The following is a 23,397-nucleotide window of genomic DNA, read 5'->3' as shown; positions in this document are numbered from 1 at the left end:
CAGAGTGATACGGCTGGCTTCAAGGGGGGAAGGACCTGAGTGAACTCCTAAATTAGTTGCCAAACGACAGAAGTCCTGTTTTAATACATCAGATACAGATATTTTTAGTCCCTTAGATTCAATAGCACCTTGTAGACCAACAAGATTTTCGAGGTATGATCTTTCAAGAGTCAAAGCTCCATCCGTCAGATACCTAAGAACATAAGAACACAAGAAAAGTCGTGCTGGATCAGACAGAGGCCCATCAAGTCCAGCAGTCTGTTCACACAGGCCAACCAGGTGCCTCTAGGAAGCCCCCAAACAAGTCGACTGCAGCAGCATTGTCCTGCCTGTGTTCCACAGCACCTTATATAATAGGCATGCTCCTCTGATACTAGAGAGAACAGGTACGCATCATGACTAGTAGCCATTTTGACTAGTAGCCATGGATAGCCCAGTCCACTATAAGAACATAAGCCATGCTGGCTCAGACCAAGGTCCATCAAGTCCAGCAGTCTGTTCACGCAGTGGCCAACAAGGTGCCTCTAGGAAGCCCCCAAACAAGACCACTGCACCAGCACCATCCTGCCTGTGTTCCACAGCACCTAAGATAATGGGCATGCTCCTCTGATCCGGGAGATAATAGGTATGCATCATGACTAGTATCCATTTTAACTAGTAGCTATGAATACCCCTTTCCTCCATGAACATGTCAGATTTTCGAAAACTTATACCCTGAAAATCTTGTTCTCTTAAGGTGCTACTGGACTCAAATCTACCTGTTCTACTGTAGACCAACACTGCTACAATCTGAAACTTTTACTCCCGTTTCAGAGAAGGTGCTTAAACCAAACCCTTCAACGAGAAAACTATACGTGCAAATGGTACGGCACCATCAATGTGCATTAGAATAGCATCATCAAAGAGAGATAGGTCCCTGCCCTGAGGAGCTTACAAACTCAACTGAAACATTTTCTCCTTGAAGCAAGGAATGGGACTTGGCAACGTCTGGTAGACATTAGATTGGGTATGCAACTTCAGCTTTTATTCTGAGATTTTTTTTGTCTCAAATATCACTGTAGAACTCAAAAAGATTGCTTCCACATTTCAAATATTAGCTGGGGCAACAGTATTGCTCTATATTTTCTGGTCCGCTATTACAAAAAAACTGGCACAGTGTTAAATTATTTCACTCTATTATTTCAGGGCTTTGGAACCATGAGCTTCTCCAAGAATCCTGAAACGCTGCAGTTGAAGACAGAGAACTTTATAGCACAAACTTACAGAAGAGGAATCTCAACAATCAGCAGGATGAGGCAACACAATAACTCTTCCATAAGGTCTTCACATTCTGCACCTAAAATAAAAGATAAAAATCCTGTTACTGGATGTTTTAATATTCGTTTCCTTCCTTCCTTCCTTCCTTCCTTCCTTCCTTCCTTCCTTCCTTCCTTCCTTCCTTCCTTCCTTCCTTCCCTCCCTCCCTCCCAGTCTTGGTTTAGACTGCTGTTTACTGAAGTAATGCAAACGTCAACCCTGATGTTAAGTACAGTTCAACATCTGCTCCGAACAGAGCACTGGTATTTGGGGGGAAGTGGGGATCTGTGTGTGTTAAGTGTCGTCAAGTCGCTTCCCGACTCACAGCGACCCTATGAATCAATGTCCCCCAAAATGTCCTATCTTTGACAGCCTTGCTCAGATCTTGCAAACTGAGGGCTGTGGCTTCCTTATTGAGTCAATCCATCTCTTGTTGGGTCTTCCTCTTTTCCTGCTGCCCTCAACTTTTCCCAGCATGACGGTCTTTTCCAGTGACTCTTGTCTTCTCATAATGTGACCAAAGTACGATAGCCTCAGTTTAGTCATTTTAGCTTCGAGGGTCAGTTCAGGCTTGATTTGATCTATAACCCACTGTTGTTGTTGTTTTTTGGCAGTCCACGGTATCCGTAACACTCTCCTCCAACACCACATTTCAAAGGAATCTACTTTCTTCCTGTCAGCTTTCTTCAATGTACAGCTTCCACACCCATACATAGCAATAGGGAATACGATGGCATGAATTAACTTGATCTTGGTGGCCAGTGACACATCCTTACACTTCAGAACCTTTTCTAGCTCCTTCATGGCTGCCCTCCCCAGTCTCAATTTCCTTCTGATTTCTTGGGGATCTGCCACTCCCAAAATTCTCAGCCTCCAGAGCTTCTCCATTACTACTGTGGACATATTTAATATTGATTTATTTCTTACATTTCTATCCCGCCTGATCTCCTCAGACAAGGAGGCTCATGAAAGGATAGAGGAGCAAAAGGGAAGCCATTAAAGGGACAGATTTCCCCCCGCACACACTTCTGCACGTCACTGACATAATAATTTGTACAATGTGCTCTTCCCTTCTTCCTGTGCATTCCCTCACGACCACCCTGTGAGACAGGTCACTATTATTCCTATCTTATAAAACAGGCAGATGAGACCAATGCCCAAGGTAGCGCAACGGGACTGTCAACAAAAACTGGTCTTGTCCAGGATCTCCAACTCTTACATTTCACACTTAACGTGTACAGTCCAATCGAAGCAACAATCAAGAGGCAGCATTATGGATATTAGGACTTCGTTGTGAACTCCTCAACAGTAGGTATGTATCTGAAGGAAAGTCATGTTCCTGAGCTATGGTACGTTGAGCGCTTTCATGCGGTTAGTCACAGCAACCAAGCAGATGGAGAACCACAGATCTAGAGGAGGAGGAAGGTTTCCATTGGTGCTTTACAGTTTGTAGGAGCAGAAGTCAGCCTCCCCAGGTAAACTTCGAGAAAGGGGAAACCTTTTGGACAACAGACCAGGGCAAGCAGAAAACAGAAATAAAATGTGGTGTGTTGAAGGTGAAAACATCAGTTTCACCCAATTCGGGATGTTTGCTACACCAGCATGGTATAGAGGTTAAGAGCGGTGGACTCTAATCTGAAGAACCAGGTTTGTTTCCCCACTCCTCCACATGAGCAGAGGATGCTAATCTGGTGAACTAGGTTGGTTTCCCCACTCCTACAACTGAAGCCTGCTGGGTGACCTTGGGCTAGTCACAGTTATCTTACAGCTCTCTCAGCCCCACCTACCTCACAGGATGTCTGTTGTGGGGAGAGGAAGGGTAGGAGTCTGTAAACCAGTTTGATTCTCCTTAAAAGGTAAAGTCAGCATATAACAAAAACTCTTCTTATCTTTAGGAACCACAAAGATAATTTAAGTCACTAGTCTTCAATTAGTAGGCTGTGACCCACAACTGGGTCCCACCCAACTGAAGACAGACCATAGCAGAGGAACTACCCTCCCCCAATTTATTTGTATTTTCATTGCCTTTCCTTAAATTTTTGTAATTTGTAGATAGACAAAGTTGAAAGAGGTGAAGGGAAAAACTTAAAATGGAAAAAAAATTAAGAGAATTAACACAAAAGTACAAAATTGAAAATGTAAAGAGGGTTTCATGTTGCAGAACATGAGTGAGTTCCAGGTCCCAAAAGCTTAAAGATTATTGGGTCTAGTCATATAAATGGACATAATGGCAGCTGGAATGTAATTAGCAATTCTTTCCACGTAGCTAGCTCTTCCTCGCAAAATTACTATCAGGACTGCACAGCTGAAAAAATAAGCAATAGGAAGTGTTTTTTCTCTCCAGAAAAAGCAGATTAAGCAAAGAGCCTTAAAAGTTACGATCCTATTTAATTGCTTTCATTTGACTCCTCTGGAGGATCCAAAGGCAACAGGGTTTAAAAAAAAACAGATTTCATTATGTTTATCTGGGGACACTTCAGGGCACTCTGACATCCTGAAGTTTACATACTTTTAGAGACGGTTTTTCAAGGCATCATGGAAAGCGTTTACAGAATTATGTCCTGGCATAAAAGGGCATGTTCCGTGCAAGCATTAGCCCGGCCTCACAACATCCCAAGTGAGGAAATTATCCCAATTTTATAGAGGGGTAAACCAAGGCAGGAAACAATCAGCTGGCAGAAGATCACAGCGAAAGGCAGAGATCGCACCAAAGAGGAACTCCCGATTTCCTGGTTTCTGGTTCCCAGTTCCAAACCAAGAGACCACACACGAACACCTTCTAAGAGATGTCATGTTGCCTGTTAGAACAATTAAATGCCACTCTTCTTGAGCCAACATGTTGGTATAAGTTTGGCTGCCCTGATTAGCATCAATGGGCCCATCTCTATGGTTTTTGCCTGGTGGACTGATGCTCAGTCAGGGATTTGCCAAAAGAATCGCCATGTTCTTAATGATGAGGAATGCTTTCCCTAATGAGAATCACTCTCCCTCGCCTTCAAAATGTGACATCAATCAAAGCTAGCAGGAGAAGCAGCTGTAACAAGATTTGAGAGGAAGGGGAGATGCGAATTAAGTTACGCTGGAAAAGAGTGTGTGGGCATGTGTGTGCGTGAACGCAATCAGGAATCTGATTCAGGTTAAGTGGTTTTGCTGCCGTCTATAGGAGTCCTATTGCTTTCAATAATAAACCAAACGTTACAAAGTACCATAAGTCCCTGGTGCTTATCTAGACAAAACGAGCTAAGCGCCGGAATTTCTCGCTTCTCAGAAAAGAACTCAACACTGTATTCCGTGGTTATGCCATCTTACAATGCTAATAGGCATGACAACAGCCATGGGTAATAAAAAAACCTCTCTGTATAGCCCCTTCCATGCATGACCCAAAATATAAAAATGCACTTGCCATGCTAGTCAGCTCATTCGGCTGCAGAATTTGCACCCAAGGGGTGAACCCATGAATCAGAGATGGTGCATGTAGAACACCACAGGAAAGCCTTTTACTTATGGCTGCCATAACATCCATTTTGGCCCTTCATGGTGCATTCCTAAGGAGAGTTACTCCAGTCTAAACCCATTCATTTCAACGGGCTTAGACTGGAGTAACTCTCCTTAGGAATAGAAAAGAGCAAGAGTCCAGTAGCACCTAAAAAGACTAACAAAAATATTTTCTGGCAGGGTATGAGCTTTCGTGAGCCACAGCTCATACCCTGCCAGAAAATATTTTTGTTAGTCTTTAAGGTGCTACTGGACTCTTGCTCTTTTCTACTACTGCAGACAGACTAACACAGCTACCCACTGTGAATTATCTCCTTAGGAATGCACTGTTAATACGTCTCTTGACGTTGAAAGCTTATGCTTGGCAGTCTCCTCACAATGAATGATCGGCTGGCTGACCTCATTCTTAATAATCATAGCCAGGACATACTAAACGGTTTCAATATTTAACTGTGCCTCTTTTCATATGAGGAATCCAACTTCTTTTTTCCAGGTCAGCAGCAGGCACCCCAGAGACAGTTACGCAGATTTTTAGTGAATGGATTTCACTAATCCATTCTCGGTATATGTCCTAACCCAGGCTGGCTGAACAAGGAAGTCCATGTATAAATGCTGATGGGAATCTGTCTCTCTCCACAGCGGGTTAAGAATTTTGACACCACCAGGCATTTACACTGGAGACAGCAGCAATTACTTTTATGAGCCACCTGAGATTTGAATCTGAACAGTTATTTTATGGCTATGCAGAAATACAGGGTAGAAGCACCCCTACAACGTGCAATACATCAATTACAGAACAATGCAATTACAAAACAAAAAATAATGACAGCTACAGGGAGAAGGGTGAAAAAAGAAGAGTTAATAGGGGGGGGAGGGAGAACGGCCATGAATAGCCCTCTCCTCCATGAACATGTCCACTGTCTTCTTAAACCCTTCCGAGAGGTGTATTCATGGCTGTGTGACCAGACTGCTGGACTTGATGGACCTTAGTCTGACCCAGCAGGGCCTTCTTAATGTTCTTATGCTAGTCTTACACTCTGCACCACACATTAACTTCACATCCCTCCAGCATCTCCCTCGGTCCCTCTGCCACCAAAGGTGAACCCGGAGCCACATTCTCACTAGAGCCACGTTTTTTTTTGTTTCGTATTAATTGCTTGTCAGCTGCCTTGGCACTCACTGGCTCTAAAGGTGAAGCAGAAATCTTTACAATATACAAATACAATAGCCAACACTTGGCTTGGTTTGTAAGACTGGCAGTCATGTGTGATCAGTACAAAGCTGTACTTTTGCCTTCGTTAAATCTTTAAACATTTAACAAACTGGAATGGAATTCGAGCCCACGTCCTCTCTGAAAAGTCAGCAGAAGCCACAAGGCAGCCCTGCAGAGATTCACCGCACAACTACGCATCTTGATGCAGCAAAGGACGTTTTTCTGCTCTTTGGCGTGGATATCAGAATCCAATGCATAAAACATGAAAAAAATGGGTGCCAAGAGAAAAAGCCAAGAGAAAAAGCACACAAGAGAGCCAAACGCCTTCTAATTCTTTCACATTCCTAGACCTCAAGAGGTTTCATGGCTCATCTTTTGCACAAGGCAGCAGGTTGGGGCAGCACACGAGAGGCACCATTCAGGAAAGAACAACAACCAAAGCCAGGTCTGCACTGAAGAAGAAGAGTTGGTTTTTCTACGCCGACTTTCTCTACCACTTAAGGCAGAATCAAACCAGCTTACAATCACCTTCCCTTCCCCTCCCCACAACAGATACCCTGTGAGGTAGGTGGGACTGAGAGAGCTGTGACTAGCTCAAGGTCACCCAGCTGGCTTCATGTGGAGGAGTGGGGCAACAAATCCAGTTCACCAGATTAGCCTCCGCCGCTCACGTGGAGGAGTGGGGAATCAAACCTGCTTCTCCAGATCAGAGTCCACCGCTCCAAACCACCGCTCTTACCCTCCCACTGGCTCCCTGCAGACATGTCCCCACTCCAGTCTAACAGCACATAACATGGACAGGGCTATGTCACGCTGCAGTGTGGGTTAGAAGCTACAGCCCCACTCATTTACTCTTTGCAGTGAGGGAGGGGTTGTGGCTCAGTGGAAGAGCCTCTGCTTTGCATGCAGAATGTCCCAGTTTCAATGCCCGGCATCGCCACTGAGAAAAAAAGACCAGATTTGAAAGACCTCTGCCTGAAACCCTGGAGAACTGACCTCTGTGAGGAGGATGCCCTGGGAAAGAATGGAATTCGCTCCCAGAGGATGAAGTGAAGGCCACTGTCAGATCCATGGAAGAGAGGTCTATCAGTGACTAGTAGCCATGTTGACTAAAGGGAACCACCTTCAGAGGAGGACAACCTCTGAACAGAAGAGCCATGAGGCCACTTCAGGGGAAGGCCTCCCCTTTAGGCCCTGCTGTTGGACCTCCAGAGCAACTGGAGGAACTGGGTGGCCATTGTGTAAGGAAGGATGCTGCACGAGAGGGACCACTGGTCTGAGCCAGCAGGGCTCTTATCTTTCACCGGGCTCCACATGAGGGGCCTCCTACACATGAAGCCAGCTGGGTGACCTTGGGCCAATCACAGCTCTCTCAGCCCCACCTACCTTACAGGGTGTCTGTTGTGGGGAGGGGAAGGTGAACGTAAGCCAGTTTGATTCTACCTTAAGTGGTAGAGAGAGTTGGCATATAAAAACCAACTCTTCTTCTTCATCTTGCAGTGCACCTGGCTGTCAGTATGCTGCGGCCCGTAAGGAAATTAAACTGATTTGCTATGCAAATACCTACGGAATGGGCAGGAAAGAAACCTCAAAAAAGATGAGAGGCAGGAGAAAAATGTGTTTGAGGAACTTAAGATCTGCTAATTTGTTGTGGGGTGGAGAGACTGGCCCTACCCTCCATAAATTGCCCTGGGGGAAACCATTCCCAGCCTATCCCAATGCACGGGCATCAGTGACCTCAGTTGCCCACACACCCTTCTATTCTGGAAAGCAAGCGTAGTATAGTGGTTAAGAGCAGTGGACTCTGATCTGGAGAACCGGATTTCAGTCCCCACTCCTGCACATGAGCGGCGGACACTAATCTGGTGAACCAGGTTGGTTTCCCCACTCTCAGCCCCACCTACCTCACAGGGTGTCTGTTGTGGGGAGGGAAGGAAAGGGAAGGTGATTGTAAGCCGGTTTGATTCTGCCTTAAGTGGCGACCACCCTTGCCACGCCCCCGCAACGTCTGTCAAAGTATGCCGACTATGTGGATGTGTTTGAAGAGAAGGGGCCAGATAAACTTCCTCCGCACCGGCCCTATGATTGTGCCATTGACCTGATTCCCGGGGGGCCCCTGCCGGCAGGGCGCTTATATCCCACGTTGGAACCCGAATTGGAAGCCCTACGAGACTTTCTCTCCAAAAATCGGACCCGAGGTTTCATCCAGCCGTCTACCTCTCCGCTCTCAGCGCCGGTTCTTTTCTTAAAGAAGAAGGGAGGGGAACTTCGGCCCTGCAATGATTATCGAGCCCTCAATAAAATCACCGTGAGGAGCCGATACCCCCTCCCGCTGATCCCTGAACTACTAGACCGCCTTAAGGGAACCCGGATATACACCAAGCTAGATCTTCGTGGTGCATACAACTTGGTCAGGATTCATGCCGGTGACGAGTGGAAGACAGCGTTTGGCACCCAGTACGGGCAGTATAAATACCTGGTGATGCCGTTCGGGTTGACCAACGCCCCTGCCGTGTTTCAGAGACTAATGAACGACGTCTTCCGAGACTTGTAAGACCATTATGTCATCATCTACTTGGATGATATCCTGGTATACTCTCAAAGCCCTGCCCAGCACACCGCCCACGTCCGCCAGGTTCTGCAGTGGCTCCGGGACCACAGCCTCTATGCCAAACTGGAAAAATGTGAGTTTGACCAGCGGTCTGTCGAATTCCTGGGTCACATCGTCTCGCCTCAGGGAATTATGATGGATCCAAGCAAAGTGGTGGCTGTTCAGAATTGGCAAGCTCCTCACAACCGCAAGGATCTACAACGGTTCCTTGGCTTTGCCAACTACTACCGGCAGTTCATCCCGGCCTATGCGGACTGTACCATACTGTTGACTAAACTCCTCCGACCTAAAGAACCATTTCAATGGACTCCCGAGGCCGAAAAAGCCTTTGAGGATTTGAAGACTTGTTTCACCGCTGGGCCGCTCCTGAGGTACCCGGACCCTCAATTGCCCTTCCTAGTAGAGGCCGATGCCAACATAGGCCTGGGAGCCATTCTATCTCAGAGGGAGGACCCCTCTCAACCCTAGCAGCCTTGTGCTTATTACTCCCAACAGTTGACGGCGGCAGAGAGAAACTATACCATTTGGGAACGAGAGTTGCTTGCCATTAAAGTGGCCTTTGAAGTATGGAGGCACCACCTTGAAGGGGCACGTCATCCAGTACAAGTACTGACCGATCACCGCAATCTAGAACATCTCCAGACCACTCGATGCTTAAACCAACATCAGATCCGGTGGTCCCTCTTCTTTTCCCGGTTTGATTTCCGTATCTCCTACATTCCACAGAACCAAAACAGCAAAGCAAATGAATTATCCCGAAAACCCAAATACACTCCCGTACCAACCCAAGATCGACCTACAGGTACCATTCTGCCACCATTGGTCTTCGCAGCTACGGATCACCCAGACTTAACCGAAAACATCCGGACTCACTAGACCAATGATTCATCGGCTCAACAACACCTTAGAGAACTTCAGGAAAGTCCCTCCCCAGACTTCACCACTCGGGCAGGACTTCTACTACAACGGGGACACCTCTACGTACCGACTGGGCCCATACGTAACCAGGTGCTGCGACTGTCCCATGACACTCGCCCCGCAGGATATTTCAGGCAGCATAAGACGCTACACCTACTCACCCGTGAAATCTGGTGGCCTCAAGTTCATGCGGACGTCGCCCGGTACATCAGCTACTGTGAGATGTGTCGGAGGGCTAAAGAAATTCCGGGTAAACCCACTGGACTTCTACAGCCACTACCAGTACCGGATGGTCCATGGAACACCATCTCCATGGATTTTATCACAGATTTACCCCGATCCATGAGGTATACCTGTATAATGGTGGTCGTGGATCTCCTCACCAAAATGGCCCATTTCATTTCTTGTCCAAACTCCCTTCAGCCCAGGATACAGCTCAGCTATATATCCAGCACATCTTCCAGCTACATGGGCTCCCCTCCCATGTAATATCCGACAGAGGGTCTCAGTTCACCTCCCGGTTCTGGAAAGCCTTCCACTCGTGTCTAGACACTCAGGTTCACCTATCCTCGGCATACCACCCCCAATCCGATGGCCAAACAGAGCAGACTAACGCCACTCTCGAACAATATCTCCGTTGTTATACGAGTTATCAGCAAGACAACTGGGCTACTCTACTTCCGCTCGCGGAGTTTGCCTATAACAATGCAGTGCACTCGTCTACACAGCAGACTTCGTTTATTGAGAACTACGGGCACAATCCCCGCTATTTCCCAGCGAACCTCCCGCCTACCAATGTCCCTGCCGTAGAAACTCGCTTACAGGAATTGCAAGCGCTACAGAACCTACTACAAGAACAGCTCCAACAGGCGAAAGTTTCCTACAAAGCCGTTGCAGACCAGAAACAAGAAGGTTCAAACCCGGAGATCGCGTCTGGCTGTCTACCCGATACCTTCGTTATCTGGGACGTTCCCGTAAGTTGTGTCCTTGCTTCATTGGTCCCTTCCCTATTTCGGAACAAGTGAACCCTGTCGCTTTCAGGCTCCAGTTACCACCGACACTCCACCTCCATCTGGTCTTCCACCGGTCACTGCTAGCGCCGTCCGGGCCGCCCGATCCTGGCCGACCTCCGACCCAGCTGCCACCTTCTGTGGTGATCGAGGATCAGGAGGAATATGAGGTGCACGACTTCTTGGATTCTCGGATCCACCGGGGGAATCTGCAATACCTTGTGGATTGGGAAGGTTATGGCCCCGAAGATCGATCTTGGGAACCTGTGGAGAACCTCCATGCCCCTGACCTGCTTCAACAGTTTCACGACTCATACCCTATGAAACCAGGCCCGCTGAATGGGGAGGGGGGCTGTGGGGGGGATAGTGTCATGGTCAGCAGGGACAAGGACACTGAACAGACAGAGCTCCCGGATGAGTTGGCAGCAGAGGCAGAGGCTGGGCGCTCTACCTCCTCGGAAGTTAGCAAATGGTCTCTATCAAAGGCTGAAGCCCCCGCTCCTAGCATGAGTAATGAGGAGAGACAGCTGCAGCTGGTAGAATCACCCCCGCCTGTAGCTAGGCTGAGGGAAAGACTACGCAAAGATTTAGACACCCGCCGCAGGAATACACGGAAGTATATGCGAACACAAAGCCCTGAATACTGACAGGAGCCAGGCTAGGTAATTAGTGGGACAAAGGAGTGCACCACAAGAGAACCATATATTCCAGGCTGTTGGGAGGTTTCTCTGTGGAAGCAGCAATTCAGTTTCCGGACTGCTTCGCATCCACTTCGGCTTCTGACTCTTTCTCCGATCGGCTTGAATTCCTGGAACTCCGACCCTCGGCTTGATTCACGATTCTTCTTCTGGACACGTTTGGACTCCTGTTTTGATCTCCACTGACTCGACCTTGGACCGCAAGTCTACCCAGCCTCCTAGCCCCGCCCGGGACCTGACACATAACCAGCCTAGGAATGAGTAGCTGTGAGTAAACATGGCTGTGCACAGACAGACAACAATCCTGCCTATGCATAAAACTGCCCTAGAGCAGAGGACTCGGGAGGGATGGTTTGAGCAAAATTGTGAAAAGTTTCCAAAAGAGGATTCTGCTCATTCTGCAAGGGCTTCTTTGCTCAAACGGTTTATCCATTCATGGAAGGCAGCCTTCAGAAAGTGTTGTGCGTATAACATAGAGAGAAGGTGCCACGCACATGACTGGTGAATTAAAGGTCTGGATGAAGCAAGCAGGGAAACCCAGAGAGATTTGGTCCACTGCGTCAACACCAATGACAGGTCTGGCACTCTCAAGAGTCACGCTGGCCAGCCAGTGTTTGTACAGAAAGCAACCAAAACATCACAGGGAATTCTCCCGTGTTCTGCCAGAATGTAATTTGGGGTTGGAAGCAGCATTGCAGCAATTTTTACACACACATACACGCATGCATGAGTGAGTACGTGCATACACACAAACTGATATCAGCCATCTATCTGCATCTAAGAAGAAGAATTGTGTTTTTATGCCAACTTTCTCTACCACTTTAGGGAGAATCAAACCGGCTTACAATCACCTTCCCTTCCCTTCCCCTCCCCACAACAGACACCCTGTGAGATAAGTGGGGCTGAGAGAGCTCTAAGAGAGCTGTGACCAGCCCAAGGTCACCCAGCTGACTTCACGTGTAGGAGTGGGGAAACAAATCAAGTTCACCAGATTAGCCTCCGCCGCTCATGTGGAGGAGAGGGGACTCAAACCTGGTTCTCCAGATTAAAGTCCACTGCTCCAAACCACCTCTCAGCACCACTACACCACGCTGGCTCTCAATATTGGAATATTAAAATCTACACAATATTGGAATATTAAAATCTAAATGGAATATTAAAATCTATGCACAAACCGAAGGACCGTCTTGTCCCATACCTTCCTGCCCAGGAATTAAGATCACAGAGAGGAGCCGTCCTGACCATCTCATCAATCAAAGAAGCTCACTTGGTGGGTATACGCGAGAGGGCCTTTTCAGTGGCAGCCCCATGACTACGGAAAAATTTCCCAGGGAGGTTAGCCTGGCCCCCTCAGTTTTGATCTTCAGCAGGCAGTTGAAGATGGTTTTATTTAGGACTACATTTGATTAAGTTTACTAGCAGTCTTGAGCAGTAATTTTATAAAGTTGGTTTTATGTTTTTAATGTATTTTATTCCATGTGTTGTATCTATGTTTGTAAGCCACCTTATGCTCCAGAAGAAAGAATGGCAGCTAATAAGTTTTTAAAAATAAAAATAAATAAGTAATACATGGGCTCAAAGGTTCTTCAAATGGCCTTTGTCTAGCCATCATAACAATATAAAATCCACGCTGAGTGAAAACACAAAAACTGGGATACTTCGAAGTAGACAGCATTTTACGACAAAGAAGCTGTCAGCAAAAGTATGGGGTTATTTGTTCTCTTAGGATTGTCAAACATTTACCATAAGATCCTGGTGTTTTTTCCTCATAGGTAAAATGAAGTTGTAGTTCGTCTTCTGACATCTGACAGATCAACACTTTGAGCAGGCAGCAAATAATAAACAGGGCATTGTGAGCCTGCCAGATGAAGAGGTGACTGGAAGAGAAAGAAAGGAATAAATGGCGCATACCCCCATGGAACACACAGCAAGAATCGTGCTCGGGTGAGCATGCAGCAAATACAAACGATCTCCCACAGGACACTTGTGTGAGGGCGAAGTGAAACTTGTGTGAAACTTGGGAATGGTGTACATACAATGGCAGCAGGCGGATCCATCTGAGGGCCAGCCAGAAGAAGATTTTCTCAGAGAAATAAGAGGGTGCTTTAAGAAATATGTCTTGGGAGAAAACAAGCCACCCTCACAGTGCCTGCTGACCACTTCACATGAACACATGAAGCTGCCTTATACTGAATCAGACCCTTGGTCCATCAAAGTCAGGATTGTCTACTCAGACCAGCAGCGGCTCTCCAGGGTCTCAGGCAGAGGTCTTTTCACATCACCTACCTGCCTGGTTCCTTTAACTGGAGATGCTGGGGATTGAATCTGAGACCTTCTGCATGCCAAACAGATGCTCTACCACTGAGCCACAGCCCCTCCCCTAATATGATATGAATCAGACCCTTGGTCCATCAAAGTCAGTACTGTCTACTCAGACTGGCAGCGGCTCTCCAGGGCGTCAGGCAGGGGTCTTTCACATCACCTACTTGCCTGGTTCCTTTAACTGGAGATACCGGGGATTGAACCTGGGACCTTCTGCATGCCAAGCAGATGCTCTACCACTGAGCCACAGCCCCTTCCTGACACTGCTCAGCACCTGCTTCTGGGGAAAGGGGTTCACTGTAGCCCCAATGAGAGCAGTACCTCGAGGAGGAAAAGAATAGCTTCGACTCCTCATGAAAGATGGGGTTAATTTTACAATTTTTGTTTGTTTGGGTCCTTTGTTTTCGGCCTGTAAGCCAGACTGGGTACCAATACTGACAGAAAGGCAGGATGAATGTTCTAAAGACAGACTTAATGAAAAGGAAGGTATTTCAGTGCATTGTTAATTTTCAAAAGTCATTATACTTTACATAAAAAACCGTTCAGTACAAGTGAGGGACCCTCAAGGATTCATGGGGCGGGGTCCCATTGCCTCCCTCTTGATTTTCGTCTTCGCCTCCCCACAGCAGTTCTGACAGCAGCTCTCCTTCCCTTTTTCTCCTACCCAACAACCTGTCTTCTTTTGTTCCCCGGGCAGCCTCTGTCCCTCTACCTTCCTCCCTCCCTCCTTTTTTCTATTCCCCTCCCCCATCTTCACCTTTACCTTTTTACCCTTCCTGCTCCTCTACCCTCCAGCTTTACATTCCCTTCTGCTTACCTTTTATCTTTTTTAGTTTCTTCCCCCACCCCCCCATTTCCTGTGCTGATACTAACCGAGGCTGGGAATCCGCAGCAACATTGGCTGGAGGTGGCCTGGCAAACCCAAAAATTGCTGCCAAGATCTCAAAAATGGTCTTGCAAGATCTCAGTTGCACACTTTTCTTAAAGAAGCAGTCATTTAGCTTCTGTGGTTTTTTGGCTTTTCCCTCACCCGCAATATGTCTTTCAAGTTGCAATTTTTTTCCTGCGAACCCGGAACTTCCTCCAAGGCTTATAGAATAATAGACCTCAACTGTCTGCCCTGACCCCGTTGTGTGGATTTTTTGATCCACACTCTATGACCCTGTTCAGAATTAGATCTAAAAGTCATTACTGAGAATCATCATGTTACTGATAAAAACAGAAATTCAGGAATTTGCCTAGACAGTCCTTCTTGTTTCAAGAAGATTCTTAAGCATCACCAGTGGGAACATCTGTTCCTTGTACTTTCCCTTCCTCCAAGATCTCCCTAAGACTGAATCAGGACAGAATGCAAACAATCACCCGTCCCTAAAAATCCTGCTCTGTTAAGAAAAAAAAGAAAAGTGGGATTTCACAATTTTTACTCTTGCACAGTATACACTCAAGATTATGCATTGGATTACAAACAAACTGAGGTTTAACTGCAAATGTTTTTTAAAGCTTGTTTTGAATACTCCTAAAAATACTCGCATAAGCTGAAAAATAACTTTATTTTGCAAGCTTGGCAGCCAGTAGCTACGCATTAGAAGCAGTTGCTACATTCTAAATGGGAAAAAACATAAAATAATTGCTAAATCGTTATCTTACATTTTTATGCTCCAAGAAATTTTGAGTCACAGACTATAAACATAAGAAAGAAATACTGGGACTTCGTTTTTATCGTCTCCCCTCTCCACCCTCAGAAATAATGGGATAGTACTGCCCTGTGTAACAGACACGCCAGGAATTATTACAAAAGTTACAAGAGCAAATATTTGTTGTGTAACTGAGAACCAACAGTAAAAATTAAGACACTGCTGCTTTTCAACATTATACCTCATCCCCCCTTTGGAAATGCTCAAGGTGTTTTACTTAAAACAAGCTATCCAATTACAAACACTTAGAGAACAGGACATCTTGCTGACTAGAAACCCAACCCTGAAAATACTTGTGTGGGCATAACCTCAGCTTTTATTACTGATATTACATGGGTGTCATGGGAGGGACTGTGGCTCAATGGCAGAGCGCCTGCTGAGCATGCAGAAGGTCCCAGGTTCAATCCCCAGTGCCTCCAGCTGGAAACAAAAAAATCAGGTAGTAGGGGGTGCAAAAGACCTCCACCCTGGTGAGCCAATGCCAGTCACAGTAGATACAGCGCTTGATCTTAGCCATTATTAACTGTGAAAAGCCAATGGACTGGCTCAGTTTAAGGAAACTTCATGTATGCAATATTTGTGACATGATGTTTGTTTGAGGCTCAGGTGGGAATCACTCAATGAGAGGTCCATTGGCAATCCTCATGACAATGGTCGTGTTGAGCTTTCTACCTTCCTGGGACCTACCTACATTGAAGGATGTAGACAAGTGGAACATGTCCAGAGGAGGGCAACAAAGATGGTGAGAGGTCTGGAGACCAAGTCCTTTGAGGAAAGGCTGAAGGAGCTGGGGATGTTTAGTCTGAAGAGGAGAAGACTGAGAGGGGATACGATAACCATCTTCAAGTACTTGAAGGGCTGTCATATAGAGGAGGGTGCTGAGTTGTTTTCTGTTGCCCCAGAAGGTCTGACCAGAACCAATGGGTTGAAATTAAATCAAAAGAGTTTCCATCTTATCAATAGGAAGAATTTTCTAGCAGTTAGAGCAGTTCCTCAGTGGAACAGGCTTCCTTGGGAGGTGGTAAGCGCTCCTTCTCTGGAGGTTTTTAAGAAGAGGCTAGATGGCCATCTGTCAGCAATGCGGATTCTATGACCTTAGGCAGATGATGAGAGGGAGGGCATCTTGGCCATCTTCTGGGCATGGAGTATGGGTCACTGGGGGTGTGGGGGGGAGGCAGTTGAAAATTTCCTGCATTGTGCAGGGTGTTGGACTAGATGACCCTGGTGATCCTTTACAACTCTATGATTCTACGATTCTATACTTATTGGCTACTCAGTACCACTTAAAGCAAAAACAGAATTGCTGGGGCACTAGAGGACGGAAGCCAACAGGACATAGAGCTTCCAGTCCTGAATGAAGGCCATCCAGGAGAACTTCATCCTAAGCTCACAACAACCTGCCTCCTTAAGGATGTGGAAAGGATGGAGAGGTCCCAAACAAAGGTCCCTCAATACTGAAAGAGGTGATGCCAAAACCATTCAACTAATACCAACCTTTTGGTGGTCCCCAGCCTGAGGAATGTCCAGCTGGCCTTGACCAGGGCCAGGGCTTTTTCAGCCCTGGCCCCTGCCTGGTGGAACAGCTTCTTCAGTGAGACCAGGGCCCTGCGGGACCTTAAAGAGTTCCACAGGGCCTGTAAGACACAACTGTTCCTCCAGGCTTATGGTTGAGGCCAGCTACGGTTTCCTATATACGACTGCTGGCCTCCCTAACCCTCACCACTGTTCTAGTTAGCTCTATCTGCTCACTGAGTTGTTTTATACTTTAGAGGCGCCTTAAGTAATTTTAGGGTATTTGGTTTACATAATTTTACAAGGCTATTTTAAATGCTGTTTTAATTGTTTTATTGACTAAATGGGATACTATTTCCTTGTAAGCAGCTCTGAGCAGGAAGAGTGGGGTATTAAATTGAAATAATAAATAAATTTCCCATGACACCTACTTACTACATTTACCAGTTTGTGTTAGCCCCTATTTGTCAAAAAAAAAAAAAAACCTCTCCAAAAGCCATCCCTTAGAAGATCCCATAATGACAGACAGCCTACCAATCTATCTTCTATGTCTTACATCTGAATACCTGTTGTCTGACTCAGGCAGGCCTACTGCTTAAGAGGTTTCAAAGCACATAGAGTAAAAAAAAATGCACAGGGAATGCAAAATCAGTTCCAAAGATTTATCATATATGCTTAAAATTAGGTCACCTAGGGTGAGCAGCATGTTCTCCCCACTTGTCTATCAGGGCTGAAACACAGGGGTGGGCCAGCAGCTAAATTTTCTAGTACTTAATGGGCAATTAACCAACACTTAACACATGACATACTTACTTCTGACATTCTGTTGAAATTTTTAACTCTTTGGTTCTAGAAAGGAAGACTTTGATCAGCGCAGCAAGATTGCCTGTCCGAGGATTGTTCTCCACTGGAATTGAAAAGAATTTACACAGAATGTCATATTACATATGGACTATTACATAATTAACATCAAGGCTACAACCCTTCATGGAATTCAACTGTACCCAGTCCCATATGGGGGAAAAACTCAATTGTACTCACTCCTATATAGGAATAAACTCAACACTATATTGGAATAAACTCAGTTGTATTATCTGAAGTAAATATCTCCCCCTGAAGTAAATATCTGAATATCTAAAGTATCTGAAGTAAATATCTCCCCCTGCCTGCCAAAAGGAAACCTGAAAAAAGGATAAAATTTCCAACACCTAAGAGGTAGACCTAAAACCAGACTTACCAGCTATTGGGGCTCAAGCAATTCACAATTTCTAGGCAACCCTTTTTAGAGGACCTTTGTAATGCCATGATCAAAACTGGGAACCCAGCCTGTAACACAAGTAGTGAGTGAACCCTGGGCTACATTTTCAGTGGTATTACCACATCTTCTAAAATGGGTGGTGGTGGTGAAAAGTGCCATCAAGTTGCAGATGACTTAGGCGACACTGTAGAGTTTTCAAGCCAAGAGATTGTTCGAAGATGGTTTGCCATTGCCTTCCTCCGTGTGGGCTGAGAGAGTTCTGAGATAACTATGACTGGCCCAAGGTCACCCAGCAGGCTTCATGTGGAGGAGAGGGAAACTGAACCTGGTTCTCCAGATTAGAGACTGCCACTCTTAGCCACTAGAGGTGGCTCTCTTTAACATGGGGACAGAGAAACAATGTTCTTCCTGACTCTGCTCATCTGGTGGCATCATGGTGTAGTGGTTAAGAGCGGTGAACTCCAATCTGGAGAACCGGGTTTGATTCCCACTCCTCCACATGAGCGGCGAATGCTAATCTGGTGAACTGGGCTGGTTTCCCCACTCCTACACATGAAGCCAGCAGGGTGACCTTGGGCTAGTCACAGTTGTCTTAGAGCTCTCTCAATCCCACCTACCTCACAAGGTGCCTGTTGTGGGGAGAGGAAGGGAAAGAGATTGTAAGCCACTTTGATTCTCCTTAACAGGTAGAGAAAGTCAGCATATAAAAACCAATTCTTCTTCTTCTTACCCAAGCTTGAACCATAGTTAACAGGCAATACTAATACACCCAAGAACATGGTCTCAGAGAGTTTAATTAAATAGCACTAAAGCTATGGCTCCAGCGGGGTGCTACGCTGTGCTTTCTGGGTTGCAGAGCTCAAAGTTAGACAACAATCTTCAAACCTCTGCACTCATTCAGTCTTCCCCTCTGTCACTCAAGGTTGCTCCTGATGAGTTTTTTCCTTGCCTCAAATATGGACAATGGAGCTTCCATCAAAAGTCCTTTATCAGTTCTGACACAGACTACCAAAGAACGGGTCTTCTTTTGTGTGTGAATATAATCCTCCCCTTCCTCTTTCATGGGCATACAAGGTTACTTTTCATAAAACAATAGATTTTTTTTTTAAAGAATTATCATTTAAGAGCCTTAACCATCAAACCATAGATTAACCAAAGTACTGCAAGAACCTCACCAGAGTTCCAAAACATCAAGACTGAAAAGACGGTAGATGCTATAAGGCTTATATCAACACAAGGAGTTGACAACCATTTAGCAATCTTTGAAAAAGGAAATGTGGAATAGATACTCGCATTTGGTATCTGTTTTTCATTAATTTAGGTTCTGCTGGTTCGCTGTTAATCCCTCTTTCTGTTGCTTGTTAGCCTGAATCCTGTTTTCTGCCAGCGGAAAGATGGGGGAGGAATTTTCACTGATTCCCCTGCCCTGCAGATCCCCACTCCCCCCCATCTGTAACATGTAGTAACACTTACCCTGCGTTGTTGTGATAGGCATTTCCCTGCCCCTCCCAAAGTCAGCTAACAATGTGAAGTGCAGGCCAGGAAATGCACAGCATCAATGAGAGAAACACGTGGGGTAAATTTTACTACATGCTCGGAAGGAAGAAGGGGAGAATTTGACAGCAGAGAGCCAGTGTGGTGCAGTGGTTAAGAGTGCTGGACTAGTACCTGGGAGACCCAGGTTCGAATCCCTACTCGCGCTGTGGAAACTCGCTGGGTAACCATGGGCCAGTCGCACTCTCTCAGCCCAACCTTCCTCACAGGGTTGTTGTGAGGATAAAACAGAGGAGAAAAGAACGATATAAGCTGTGCCTTGGGTCCCCACTGGGGGGAAAGGCGGGATATAAATGGATTAAATAAACAAATTTTCGGCACCAGGTCTCTCCTATTGTCTAGTTCTGTCCTCAGTTTTCAACAAAGCATTGTAACAAAGGAAAAAGTACCCTAGGGGGGAGGGGGGAGAAGGAAGAGGAGGAGGAGAAGGAGAAGAGTTGGTTTTTATATGCCGACTTTCGCTACCACTTTAGGGAGAATCAAACCTTACAATCTCCTTCCCTTCTCCTCCCCACAACAGACACCCTGTGAGGTAGGTGGGGCTGAGAGAGTTGTGACTAGCCCAAGGTCACCCAGCTGGCTTCTTGTGTAGGAGCGGGGAAACAAATCCAGTTCACCAGATTAGCCTCCGCCGCTCATGTGGAGGAGTGGGGAATCGAACCTACTTCTCCAGAGCAGACTCTACCGCTCCAAACCACCACTCTTAACCACTAAGCCACGCTGGTTAGGTCAAGCAAGGGCTGTCAGCCATGACACCGAAATGGAAACCATATCCTAAGCCCATCCAATGGCTCTCTGGGCCACAGACAGGGCAGAAGTTTTAAAATAAATACTTCAAAATGAGCCTTGTATTCACAGGCAGGGAGCCTTCTGTCGGACCCACCAAGGAAATTTCTGTGCTCAAGCTTTAAATTCAAGACAGACTGAAATAGGATCAAAATTCAGACATAAAAGGGGCCTGTGAGCACACAGATTCCAGATCCTTTTTCATGCTCCATGCCTGCTTTTATCTTCTACAGTTTCTCCGGTGAATAAATGCTTTTAAATCCTTTAAAAAAATAATAAAAGTAGAAAAAAACAACCTGTTCTATTACAACTTAATATAGCTGTGCCCAAGCCACTTCCTGTGACAGCATGCAAAATAAAGCAAAAACCTGTGAAAACTTTATGTTCAAACAGCACATGCGGGTACAATATGTCTGCATTGAGCCTTGGAAAGCGAAGAGTGACTTTAAAAAATCCCATGCGCAGAGCACAGATGGGAGGTATTAAATGCATCACAAATACAAAAGTTTACAGCGCAGTGTAATTTACTAGGGAAGTTGACAATACTAAGAACACTGAAATAAATGCCAACATCAGAATAGCCTCTTACCTAAAGACTTGCAGACTGAGACGGCAGCTTCTTCCAAAAGCTTCAACTCAGCACTGAAGACAAAGTGAAAAAGAATGGGTTATAAACAATACTTTGAGCTGGCAGAAGACAGTCATCAAATGAAGACACAGGTTTTTTTAAAAAAGGAAAGCGACCAATGTCAAGTTATCAGGAAGTTCGTAGATCTTGTGGCCTGAGAAGTTTTTAGCCATCCCAGGGGCTCAAGGGAAAATGAAAACAAAAATCAGAGGGCCACATACAATGAAAAATTCACATGAACACATGAACTCATGAAGCTACCTTATACTGAATCAGACCTATGGTCCATCAGAGTCAGTATTGCCTACTCAGACCAGCAGTGGCTCTCCAGGGTCTCAGGCAGGGGCCTTTCACATCACTGGAGATGCCGGGGACTGAACCTGGGACCTTCTGCATGCCAAGCAGAGGCTCTACCACTGAGCCACGGCCCCTCAGCTGGTTTTGGTGGTGCCTCTGTCAAAATCATGCATCTGCTTTCTGTGGTTCAGTGTGGCCATAGTAGCCGAAATAAGGGATTTGGTGGCGAACTTGGGGGCATCTGTGTAAAAAAAAGTTACCATCCCTGTTTTGTTATGTGCTTTTTGTAGCAGGGCAGCACTATGAATAGTGCTGCCTGTGGAGAAGGATATGAAGGGTACTAAGACATTCGGAACATTAATAATTTGAGATATGTTGATGACACTACATTATTGGCAGAAAATAGTGAAGATTTGAAACGACAACTGCTGAAAGTTAAAAGAGAAAGTGCCAAAGCAGGACTACCGCTGAACATCAAGAAAACAAAAGTAATGACTACAGGAGAATTACACAACTTTAAGGTTGACAATGAGGAAACTGAAATTGTTCAAGACTTTCTATTCCTTGGCTCCACCATCAACCAAAAGGGAGAATGCAGCCAAGAAATCAGAAGGAGATTGAGACTGGGAAGGGCAGCCATGAAGGAGCTAGAAAAGATTTTGAAGTGTAAGGATGTGTCACTGGCCACCAAGACTAGATTAATTCATGCCATCGTATTCCCTATTACTATGTATGGGTGTGAAAGCTGGACAGTGAAGAAAGCTGATAGGAAGAAAATAGATTCCTTTGAAATGTGGTGTTGGAGGAGGGTGTTACCGATCCCCTGGACTGCCAAAAAAAACAAATCAGTGGGTTATAGATCAAATCAAGCCTGAACTGACCCTAGAAGCTAAAAGGACTAAACTGAGGCTATCATATTTTGGTCACGTCATGAGACGACAAGAGTCACTGGAAAAGACAGTCATGCTAGGAAAAGTTGAGGGCAGCAGGAAAGAGGAAGCCACAACCTTCAATTTGCAAGATCTGAGCAAGGCTGTCAAAGATAGGACATTTTGGAGGACTTTCATTCATAGGGTCGCCATGAGTCGGAAGCAACTTGACGGCACTTAACACACACACAAGACATTCGGAGGTATGTATACAAAACAGAAACCATACCTTTTCCCAATGCAAGATAGGCACAATTTTTTATCCGCATCCGTTTAATGAAAATGTGTGAAAGGTGGGGGTTGTTCTGAGATGTACTGTACTGAGTGCTTCCTACAGCTTTCTGGTCCTATTTTCCATTGACAGCATTACTTGCTATTAATGGCCAGTTCAGCATTATGCAGTGTTTAGAGCAAGTGTGCATGAGGAAACGGACCGTTGAGAGGCTCTGGCGATTGCTTGCTTCCCAAGAATAGGACAGGCTATTCGCTGCCACCCACTCTGTGCCATCAAAACAACTGCAAGAGATCTCCATTCAATAGCCATCCCAACGCTCAAGTGTCTACTCATACCATGTTGTTTTATACATATATTCCCAGACTGCCTGCTCACAGGATAATTATACGTCATCCCACATGTTCTCAATAGGATCCCTCACTTGTAAAAGTACCACAGGCGCATACTTATGCTCAACCTTCTCCAGGGAATTAAAACTGTAAAGCTGACTCGCTTCAGGGAGGCCCCGGCTCTCCCACTCTCAAGGCAAACTAAGGATTACAAGAACGAGAATGAACAAAACTAGCCTCTCCAGGTGCCACACTCCAAGGAAGACCTGAATTAAGCTACTGGTAGAAAACAGAGAACTTGACAGCAATGATAAATGCACAGTGGCATGGTACTGCGATGTATATTATTCGGTATCAACTGAAAAAAAAGGTGAACAAAGAAACTCAACCTAAAAGTCAGGGGCTGAACTAAACATGTATATTGTAAAACTGCGTATTTATGACCACTGAGGAAGGCCTGTAAAAGGCTGAAACGTGCCTGGTCAGATTTTAGACATTTTATATACTAACATCAACTGTTATGTGTTGGTAATATTTGTAACTATGTTTGTGCTTTTTAGGAAGCTTGTATTTTAGGCCCTGTGTTTTTAAATATAATTGTGCACAATATAT

The 23,397-nt window shown here is 45.7% G+C and overlaps 1 protein-coding gene across 2 annotated transcripts in view; it reads right to left on the bottom strand.

Moving 5' to 3' along the window:
• Positions 1-23,397, bottom strand: part of DYM (dymeclin) — a 227,244-nt gene that overhangs the window by 185,870 nt on the left and 17,977 nt on the right. For both annotated transcript variants that reach the window (XM_056847950.1, XM_056847951.1), the window contains exons 2-5: positions 20,957-21,009; positions 17,583-17,676; positions 12,985-13,118; positions 1,264-1,336 (exon numbers count right to left, since the gene is read on the bottom strand). In XM_056847950.1, the coding sequence (XP_056703928.1) occupies positions 1,264-1,336; positions 12,985-13,118; positions 17,583-17,676; positions 20,957-21,009 (354 nt within the window). The remainder of the gene's footprint in view (positions 1-1,263; positions 1,337-12,984; positions 13,119-17,582; positions 17,677-20,956; positions 21,010-23,397) is intronic.

Source organism: Euleptes europaea, chromosome 4 (genome assembly GCF_029931775.1).
Source record: "Euleptes europaea isolate rEulEur1 chromosome 4, rEulEur1.hap1, whole genome shotgun sequence".
In the NCBI taxonomy this organism is placed as follows: Eukaryota; Metazoa; Chordata; class Lepidosauria; order Squamata; family Sphaerodactylidae; genus Euleptes; species Euleptes europaea.
This window is presented reverse-complemented; position numbering and strand designations above follow the sequence as displayed.